This window comes from Diaphorina citri, unplaced genomic scaffold (genome assembly GCF_000475195.1).
Source record: "Diaphorina citri unplaced genomic scaffold, Diaci psyllid genome assembly version 1.1 scaffold948, whole genome shotgun sequence".
NCBI classification, from domain to species: domain Eukaryota; kingdom Metazoa; phylum Arthropoda; class Insecta; order Hemiptera; family Psyllidae; genus Diaphorina; species Diaphorina citri.
In genome coordinates this window covers 125,388-136,398 of record NW_007378379.1, presented here as the reverse complement: position 1 = coordinate 136,398, position 11,011 = coordinate 125,388, and the positions used below count along the sequence as shown (strand labels likewise).

The window sequence follows — 11,011 nt, the reverse complement described above, 5'->3', positions numbered from 1 at the left end:
CCGTTTCTTCGGAAATCTCATCTTTCACCATCCGACCAAACAATTTTGACCCGTGTGTCCACCGCCTTAGAGCAAACAGCTTGCCAAAAGTGCTCGCGGGGTACAAGCCACACAGTCCAAGTGCACCAGTCACAATCCTATGCACGTACCCAGTGTAGGATTAATAATGCCAACAGATAGTGGTTTTCTATCTGCTCCGAGCTCTAATGGTCCATGAGGTTGACAGGTTCTATTTAAGAGGGCCCCTGAACTCGAAAATTGAGTAGAACAGATCTTTAGAAGCGTCGCGTCGTCGCGCGATCTTTAGTAGCGTACAGTCACGTGACTACGTTTCCAATTCTCTAGATACAGATCCCTCTACCTTTCCACCGTGTACTCCTCATCTACATTCAGCTGCTTCCTCAATTGTGTAAACTGGAATAGCACATCCTTGTCATACTCCACTCTTCTCTGTAGTATCGTCAACAGGATGGCCATCGACTTGTTCTCCAGCACGGGTTCTATCACGTTCAGCAACGTCTTGTTCTTGATGAGCCGCTCCTGAAAGAAGAAGAAAGTGTAGCAGCGCCGCAGGCGAAATTTTTTTCAGCTGCTTCCGCAATTGTGTGAACTGGAACAGCACATCTTTGTCATACTCCACTCTTCTCTGCAGTATGGTCAACAGGATGGCCATCGACTTGTTCTCCAGCACGGGTTCTATCACGTTCAGCAGCATCTTGTTCTTGATGAGCCGCTCCTGACCCGTGTGCCCACCGCCTTAGAGCAAACAGCTTGCCAAAAGTGCTCGCGGGGTACAAGCCACACAGTCCAAGTGCACTAGTCACAATCCTATGCACGTACCCAATGTAGGATTAATAATGCCGACAGATAGTGGTTTTCTATCTGCTTCGAGCTCTAATGGTCCATGAGGTTGACAGGTTCTATTTAAGAGGGCCCCTGAACACGAAAATTGAGTAGAACAGATCTTTAGAAGCGTCGCGTCGTCGCGCGATCTTTAGTAGCGTACATTCACGCGACTACGTTTCCAATTCTCTAGATCTCTAGATACAGATCCCTCTACCTTTAGCTTTATTTTGAATTTCATTTTTAAGGCTCGCGGTAGCGCTCCGCCCCGCCAAGTCAAGAAAGATTGATAGCGCTACTAGAGATATTATACGCCAACAGTTTACTACAGAGAAAGTAGCCATTTTCAGGTGGTTGTAGAGGAAAAACTACAAATGATGGAAGTATTTTGATGTAGAAAATGAAAGAAATGTTCTGGCTTTTAAGTGGCAGAGCTAGATCTCCATGAAGAAGCTCTTCCACCCAACTGATCCTTTCACTTGTGATTATGATCCTTTAAGACATTTTACCACGGAGGTTTTAAATGTTCCTAGACTGTAAGATACCCTTCTGTTGCTGTGACGAGAATTCCATGGAGAAAGTAGCCATTTTCAGGTAGTTGTAGAGGAAAAACTACAAATGATGGAAGTATTTTGATGTAGAAAATGAAGGAAATGTTCTGGTTTTTAAGTGGCAGAGGTCTTCCTGAAGAAGCTCTTCCACCCAACTGATCCTTTCACTTTTTTTTTATTTATTTATTTAAATAACATTTTACATAATAGAGATCTTTTCTTAAGCTGATAATATTATGAAAAAGCTTCTAAGAAAAGATAATTACAATAGGGGATTTACTTGTGATTATGATCCTTCAAGACATTTTACCACGGAGGTTTTAAATGTTCCTAGACTGTAAGATATACCCTTCTGTTCCTGTGACGAGAATTCCATAGGCTTTTTGGGACTGTTAACTGATTTGGGACTGCCTGTATTTAACAACATCAATGAGGGATGTTTTGTCGTGCAGGTTGGTGAGCGTTTCGTCGGAGGTGCCTGCAATGAGGACAAACAAAGTCATTAGGAGAGAGCAGAATATACCCTGCTTATGTACTAAACCATAGGAAATCCTCCTGAAATCTTGTAAGGGGAAATCGTTTCAGTTTCCGAAAGGAAAACACACGTAATGCTATCCCCAACAACATGCTTAGTTAGGCATCTAATTGTTGACCTTACGGAAGTATTTTGATGTAGAAAATGAAGGAAATGTTCTGATTTTTAAGTGGCAGAGGTCTTCCTGAAGAAGCTCTTCCACCTAACTGATCCTTTCACTTGTGATTATGATACTTTAAGACATTTTACCACGGAGGTTTTAAATGTTCCTAGACTGTAAGATACCCTTCTGTTCCTGTGAAGAGAATTCCATAGGCTTTTTGGGACTGTTAACTGATTTGGGACTGCCTGTATTTAACAACATCAATGAAGGATGTTTTGGGATTGATTCTTGATTCTTTACAAAATTCCGTATTAGAAATTCAAAAAAGCTCTTTTGGTCTCGGAGCTAGATGCCCCACTTAGCACGAGACCCGTCCTGCCACTTCGATTGCTCCCCGAACGCACTGCAAAACGTCAAAAAGTTTTCATCAGGCCACGTTGTTTTGTGAAGCTATTTTTCGTTGAAAAAAGTGTTTAGAGATCTAATTAACACCCATATTTATGAGCAAAATGCTGGCTCTTAAGTTCGTGCTAAGCATAGTCTGAAGGCATTTGATTGGTCAATTTTGACTTGAGACTGATCTAAGAACGATCATTCTTGTTCATAAATACGAGTGTAAGTATTTATTGTGGTTAGATTCTCAAATGGTTGGGCTTGAGCCTATATCCTCCAGATTATTATCAGACTTTTTGCCCAATACGCCACCGAATTTGTTTATATTCGAAAATTCTCGGCGATTCAGATACTTTTCAAGGATTTTGATGAAAAATTGAAAACTTTAAAGTTAAATATCTCAGTTTGATGATTTTCATTTATTGCCCTTCTTGCACCAAGCTCCTCAATTTAGGACCTATAGGTACTCGTACCTATAATAATTAAGATTTTAATCCAATATTCCAATCTCCAATCTGTCCGAACGTGGTTCTGGGCCATCAACTTCATAAACGTTTCTTATGAAATGTTGAATACCTAATTGACTTGATGATGGCTTTTGATGAATTAGTTAATTAGCCGTCAATCTTTTGGCTAATTACCGTTTTGACATCGTAAATCGCAAGGAGGTGTGATGGGTCCCATTCCTTCAGTCCATTCCCTCTGAGTATCTGACTTGTTAACGCTATATCGCCTGTTCAATTGCCGTCCAGGACGAACTTTTCTCCTAAACAGATAAGGTTTCCTTTCGGAACGGTTGCCTGTCTCCTATTCTGTCCTCTTTTGGATTTCGGGACGATAAGCTTAAGAGATGTCATATTGTTATTAATAGTTATGTATTAAGTAAATAAAAATGAAAAATTATTCAAAATTTATATTACTTCATAACCATTATTGTGTGTCAAACGTAGCTAAATTGCTGGCTTTAAATCTTCTGTGACTACTGCATCTCCTATTTCTCTGTACAACATCAACAGAGGTTTGTACATTTTAACCTTTTGCGGACAGATTCATGTGTCACATGAAATCATGGTTCCGCCATTATGGTAGGAGAAATATAACTTAAATCTGGTGATACGGTAGGATTCATGTCCAGCATGAAGCTACAGATTTACTCGCTACGGTCGGCTTGATTTTTACAGATAGGAGGCGTTACGGTAGGACGTGCCTAGGAACTTGTGTATCTTTTGCTCCTTTCAAATGCAGACTGAAAAGCCGGTGTTTGTTTATTATGATTCCAAAGCATTCGGAATTATAGTCCGAAGATTTCCGAAGAAGACAAAAAAAACCAGATGTTTCTATCTCAACTAGGAAAAAAAAGAAAATAAATTAAAAGCGAGGGAACAATTTCATGTGTGACATGAAGCCTACCACAAATCGCTTTTCGGAGGTTTCATGTCTCACATGAATCCTACCGTATTTGAAAAAAATGTTTTGTTTACGTCTGACTGTAACAACAACGCTTGAGTTTCATGTGGGACATGAATCCTACCGTAAGAGCGATTCTGGTGAAATTGATTCTGTACGCAAAAGGATTAAACAAATTAGGTAGGTACATAGGTACTGATCGAATAAACTACGGGCTAAATAATTCCCGGAGGGACGGGCCCAGCTTGTTCTTTGTTATTATTATTTCATTCTTTATTCGCTCCTTTTGTTTCTTCCTTGCTTTATTTCCCTTTTCCTTTCTTTCTTCTTTTTCATTTATTCCTTCCTATCTTTCTTTATTCCTTCTTCCCTTCTATTTTTTTTTCTTCCTTCCTTCCTTTCTCTCTCGATTTCTTTCATCCTTACTTTCTTTCTCAATTTCTTACGTCCTTGCTTTCTTATGTCTTTTTTCTTCTTCTTCTTCTTCTTCTTCTTCTTCTTTCCCCCTTCCCTCCTTTCTCCTTCATAAATTCATTATTTCTTTCTTTGTTTCTTTCTTTTTAGCTACCTTTCTCTCTTGGTTCTTTCTTCATTTCTTTTTCTTTCCAAAGTCAAAACATCCATTCTATGAACATGATTACGAAAACTATCAGGACTACACCCCATTACCTACCAACTTTTGAAACCAGTTTTCAAGGATTCTAATAAATTGTTTCTTGAATAAAACTACATGTTACGAGTACATATCTTTAATTTCATTGAATAGGTATACCTACTATGTTTAACTTTATTATATGAACATTACTTGCTCTAGGTCTAATTAATTTACTTTAGTTGGAGTTCGAAATTAATTAAGTAACATTTCTGAGATCAAAATATATCTGGACTTAGTAGGTAAACTTGAAGCATTTTATTCAAGAATGGAAGAAAATCCAGTTCTAAGTAAACAGCTTGAAGTTTTTGTTTTCCATTGAAAAGTATTGGGAGGACTTTACAAAAAATCGTCTATCTTGGTAAATAATGAATATCAACATGAATCTTTCACGGATCGATCCTTTGCAATGTTCTGCATTAGAAATGCCGTTTTTCTCAAAGAGGGACCTAATCAGGGTTCCATCCTTTTTGTATAAAAAGGCTTCATTTTTTATGTTTCTTTCTCATGATCATAAAATAAAAGTTTTGAAATCCCCCTTTGTAAATACTGGGTACCTAGGTAGGTAATACAAATCGAGAAAAGTCGTCTATCTTGGTAAATAATGAATATCAACATGAATCTTTCACGGATCGATCCTTTGCAATGTTCTGCATTAGAAATGCCGTTCTTTCTCAAAGAGGGACCTAATCAGGGTTCCATCCTTTTTGTATAAAAAATGGCTTCATTTTTTATGTTTCTTTCTCATGGTCATAAAATAAAAGTTTTGAAATCCGTCTGTGTAAATACTAGGTATCTAGGTAGGTAATGAAAATAAGAGAATAGGTATTATTCAATTTTTTAATTTATTTAAGTATGTTTAAAGAAATTACTCTACAATACTTACTCTATACATGATTATGTAGTCTGTATGTTTACCCACACGTACATTCGTACCTATATATAATAGCCTAATACATTATGTATAATGTACCTATAGGTAGGTATGTCTAATGCAGACTGGATGTCATCCAACTTACACAGGTGAATTTGTAAGCTTGATTCGAGCCTTACATCCAATCGTGTGTGCTGACTGGGTGGTGCTTTACCTCAGAATACAAATAATTTAGCGGATTTTTTAGGTGCAGTTAAAAAAATGCATGAAATTTTTCGGCTCCTTAATTGAAGTTTAGTCCAATTAGTACCAACGCCAAATAGATATCCAAGTGATTCGATTTCACCTAAATTTAATAAAGAGTCTATTAAAGACCACCTGTCACCTCAGAATCACTTTCAACGCACTAATTTCATTTGGAAACTATCCCGAATGAAAAATTAATCAAACCCAATTAGGACTATCTAATTGAGCGCCGAAAAAAGTCAATATCGCGCGAATTGGTTCCGACCAATTTCCACCAGTAATCAATTTGCATCACACCAAATAGGAAGGTACACCATGTGACGGAGAACCATAAAGTACCTGCCATTAATTTGGTAACATGTGCGAAACAAGAAATAAGTCGATGGAATCAATTTCAATTAATGGACGTCCGTCAGCCCATCAGGTCTATGTATCTCAGCCTATTCTAAATAAAATTTATAATATTAATAATGAGGGAAATATAATACATATTTTGTTGTACTGGCTCTCACAGAATAAATAAACCCGGTTTTCTTTGCTCTTCGACAGGTACTCACAGGTAGGTAGATAGATAGTGATACATTTCAATAATTTAGGCTTTTCTAGAGGTTTTACTGTAACAACGGAGATCTTGTAGTTCCGAAATAGCACAGGGAAGGAGGACAGGATAGGAGAAAGTCAGTGATGTTGATGATGATGATGATGATGATGATGATGATGATGATGATGATGATGATGATGATGATGATGATGATGATGATGATGACGATAGGTATATTATTTATAGTTGTATAGGTCTGGTTGGCTGGGGACTTTAAAGAGAGAAGATACCAGTCTGAAATTTCTCTTTCTAATATCAAAGGATGAGTGCGAAGGGCATCCACTCGTAAGATTTGTAGCCAAAACCAAATGTCAGCCCAGAAGCAATCACACCAAGGCCGATTGAGAGGCTGACGAAAAACGCCGACCCCGCCTGAACACAGGAAAAGGCGAAGAAGAATAAGCATAGGTCTACCATTCTATGTAAGTACTCGTAATTATTTAAAACATGACTGCTGACATCACTATGATGTACCGATTGTTTGCGGAAAAGACACAACATATACGTAGATACATACAGTACTGTGGAGTAAAAAAAGGATTAAAAGTTCTGTTAGTCACTTCCCATAATTTCATCCAAACACGGATGATCTCGGATAACTTTTGACACGAAACAAGACGTACAAAGAATAGCAGCGAAAACTACAAAGTTATTCAACATCAGATGAATCATAATCATCAGAATAGAAACAGCGTGGACTTAACCATTGTAATTAGCTATCATTCAAAGACAAATACCTACAGACAAACATAATGAATACTCCGCGGAGCTCCGTTAAGAGGAGAATAGTACCTAACTACCTACCTATCTATAATATTTACTTTGACGAGAAAAGTACCGATAATATGGAAAGAATAATAGTATACATAGTTTATAATACCTAGGTATTTACTTTGAGAATAGGATGATAATATATATGTACCTTGACTCAGCCTATTTCCATTCATATTGTGTTCATGTGATGTATTGATTTCAAGCGTGATGGAATAGGGTTTCGATGCTGATTTCCATCCGATATCTAATTAGATTGTGATACTTTTTCTTTCAGTCATTAATACTTGGCACCTGTTGGATGTTTTGGGATTGATTCTTTACAAAATTCCGTATTAGAAATTCAAAAAAGCTCTTTTGCATCAAAAAAGGCCTCAGCGGGGTTCGGCCCTTCTTTCGTAAAAGTAATCTTGAATGATCTATCGCTTTGAGTCTAAAGTTCTGTAACTCAGCCTATTTCCATTCATATTGTGTTCATGTGATGTATTGATTTCAAGCGTGATGGAATAGGGTTTCGATGCTGATTTCCATCCGACATCTAATTAGATTGTGATACTTTTTCTTTCAGTCATTAATACTTGGCACCTGTTGTTCAACAGTTCAACTCTGTTAACATATTGGTACGACTGATATCTGGACATTCAGTAGTCTGGACCTATGTAATTCCTCTAAATAAATTGTCGGAACACTAACTTAATGGTGTGCATTCAATTTGCTGCATTTTCCCTTGAATTTTGGATACTATTCCTAAACTCTGTTAACATATTGGTACGACTGATATCTGGACATTCAGTAGTCTGGACCTATGTAATTCCTCTAAATAAATTGTCGGAACACTTAATGGTGTGCATTCAATTTGATGCATTTTCCCTTGAATTTTGGATACTATTTAAATAAATTGTCGGAACACTTAATGGTGTGCATTCAATTTGCTGCATTTTCCCTTGAATTTTGGATACTATTCCTACATTACTGGTCTCCATCTCTTCATCAGGATCACCTCTTTGGAAACTGTATGATGAGTAGTTGCAAAGGTTTTTCTGTCACTACGGAAGAAAACTATATGTATCTCGATTTGGTCTCCGTCTCTTCATTAGGATCACCTCTTTGGAAACTGTATGATGAGTAGTTGCAAAGGTTTTTCTGTCACTACGGAAGAAAACTAAATGTATCTCAATTTGAAAGACGAGTATAACAATAAGATTACCTATACTGATTATTGTGAGGGCACAAAATCTAGAAGAGCTTATACACCTTATATCAAATTATCTCGATTTGAAAGACGAGTATAACAATAAGATTACCTACTGATTATTGTGAGGGCACAAAATCTAGAAGAGCTTATACACCTTATAACAAATTCACAAAAGTTCTACCCCTATCTATTAGAAACATATAGATCTCAACTCACCGACTAGTCCATGTTGCCCGAGTCCTTCCACCGACTTGTCCAGAATCCTCTTCCTCAACTGCAGCGTCTTCCTCAGTTTGATATCAAATTCACAAAAGATCTACCCCTATCTATTAGAAACATAGATCTCAACTCACCGACTAGTCCATGTTGCCCGAGTCCTTCCACGGACTTGTCCAGAATCCTCTTCCTCAGCTGCAGCGTCTTCCTCAGTTTGGGCTCCGACAGGACGATCACTTTGATCAGCTTTCGTATGCTCCCGATGTACGTTTCTATGTTGATATTATTGCTGGTGTTCACGAAGATACGCACTATCTGCAGAAGTACGTTCTCCGGTTTGAGAAGCTTGATACCGTTGAAGTGACTGGACAGGAAGATCTTCCCGTACAGGGCCTCAAGGATGTTGAGACTGTTGGGGATCTGGTCTATGAACAGATCGATGGGGAGTTGGTTGATGATGATCTTGAACGTGTTGTGCGACAGACGGTTGCAGAAGTACGTTCTCCGGTTTGAGAAGCTTGATACCGTTGAAGTGACTGGACAGGAAGATCTTCCCGTACAGGGCCTCAAGGATGTTAAGACTGTTAGGGATCTGGTCTATGAACAGATCGATGGGGAGCTGGTTGATGATGATCTTGAACGTGTTGTGCGACAGACGGTTGATGAAGTTGGCAACCTCCCGATATTGCAGGTTCTCGTACAGGAGGAGGATTCTCTTGAGGGCGAACCGTGGAGAGACATCGTTGATGGTCATTGACCCGAACATGTTGTTCATGTCGAAGTTGTTGTACTGCTGTTGGAGGCTTTGCTGCTGCAGCTGCTGCTTCCACTGCAGCTTGGAGATGTTCTTGGTGAGCCGTGTCCTTTCCCTCTCTGGTTTGATGCGTTCGACAGACGGTTGATGAAGTTGGCCACCTCCCGGTATTGCAGGTTCTCGTACAGGAGGAGGATTCTCTTGAGGGCAAACCGTGGAGAGACGTCGTTGATAGTCATTGACCCGAACATGTTGTTCATGTCGAAGTTGTTGTACTGTTGTTGGAGGCTTTGCTGCTGCAGCTGCTGCTTCCACTGCAGCTTCGAGATGTTCTTGGTGAGCCGTGTCCTTTCCCTCTCTGGTTTGATGCGTTCCAACTTCCCGATATTGCAGGTTCTCGTACAGGAGGAGGATTCTCTTGAGGGCAAACCGTGGAGAGACATCGTTGATGGTCATTGACCCGAACATGTTGTTCATGTCGAAGTTGTTGTACTGTTGTTGGAGGCTTTGCTGCTGCAGCTGCTGCTTCCACTGCAGCTTGGAGATGTTCTTGGTGAGGCGTGTCCTTTCTCTCTCTGGTTTGATGCGTTCCAGGAGGTTGTTCCTCTGGATGGGTTCGCTGTTGTAGCTGTTCCAGGTGGCGGAGTTTTCAACGCCGTTGGTCACGGAGGCGGGGGATGGCATGAGGATGGTGGAGGACGGTTTGGATGGTGTGTCCAGGGGAGGTGGAGGCAGTGTGAGGAGGCCGCTGCGACGGGGGTAGGCTTCGTAATAGCGGTTCATGGTGGCGGTTTTTTGGATTATTTTAAGAACATGAAATTTCTTTAGAGTTACCTTTCGTTAAGATAATTATTTACTCCAATTAAAATCTTTTTGTATTCTTATAAAATGGTTTACTTACTAGAACCAATCTTAGATAGGTAACTAAATATTTTGACCTTTGTTCGTCGGTTTAGTTTGTCGGTCACTTGTATCAATTTTATCGTAATCCTTCTGAGATATTTACATGATCAAAAGCTGTTACAATGATTTTTCTAGTTATTTATTTTCGAAAGTAAATGAAAATTTAATTAATTCTGTCAGGAGACATTCTAAAAAGAAAGAAGCTTTCTATTTTTTAGATCAACAAAACACAACAAACTTTTTAGAAAATCAATTTTATTAATCAAATATTTCTCAGGAAAAAATCAAGCCTGAGTAAACAATCGAAATGGCACTTCACTTTCAACACAATAAACTGAATAAACTAACAAAAACAAATTTATTTAAAATTTTAATTAAATTTATAAAAATATTATTTAAAATTTGTCGATGTAGTCGAATAATTTTACGTTTATCGGTAAAATTAAGGAGAAGAAAGGTTCAAAAAATATAAGAAAATAAAACTGAAAATCCTTTGCACAGGTTCAAAAAAACGGGTAAAATTAATCACACAGGTTCAAACACGGGTAAAATCCAATTCTGATCCAAAGGCACAAGGCATTTCCACACTCGACGGAGGCGCGGGCGGTTGAAAAATCGCACGAAAACCGATTCCCGGAACGAAATCCGATCCCAAGATCAAACGAACACAAAATTTAATCAAAACCGATCGCGATCTTCACGCAATGGTACTTCATTAGGATGAACTTTAGGTTCAAACCGCAAGCATCAAACTGAATAAAAAATGACTGGCTAAAAAAACTTCTTGTAGAGAGAGAAGCATAAAAAACTGGTTAGAATCTCTGTGTGATCGGAAAAAAAATGACTGGCTAAAAAAACTTCTTGTAGAGAGAGAAGCATAAAAAACTGGTTAGAATCTCTGTGTGATCGGAATGTACCTATATATACTGGAACAGGGTGCTTGGAAACTTCGGCCAGTTTTTGATCA

The 11,011-nt window shown here is 38.6% G+C and overlaps 1 protein-coding gene across 1 annotated transcript; it reads right to left on the bottom strand.

Moving 5' to 3' along the window:
- Positions 1-361: 361 nt before the first annotated feature.
- Positions 362-10,351, bottom strand: LOC113469083 (the record flags this gene model as incomplete). Its single annotated transcript, XM_026826523.1, has 5 exons — positions 8,953-10,351; positions 8,525-8,780; positions 1,817-1,872; positions 623-736; positions 362-540 (listed from the first exon to the last, which is right to left on the bottom strand). Coding segments are annotated over exons 1-5 (1,577 nt in total), but the record flags the coding sequence as incomplete, so codon positions are not given.
- Positions 10,352-11,011: the final 660 nt, after the last annotated feature.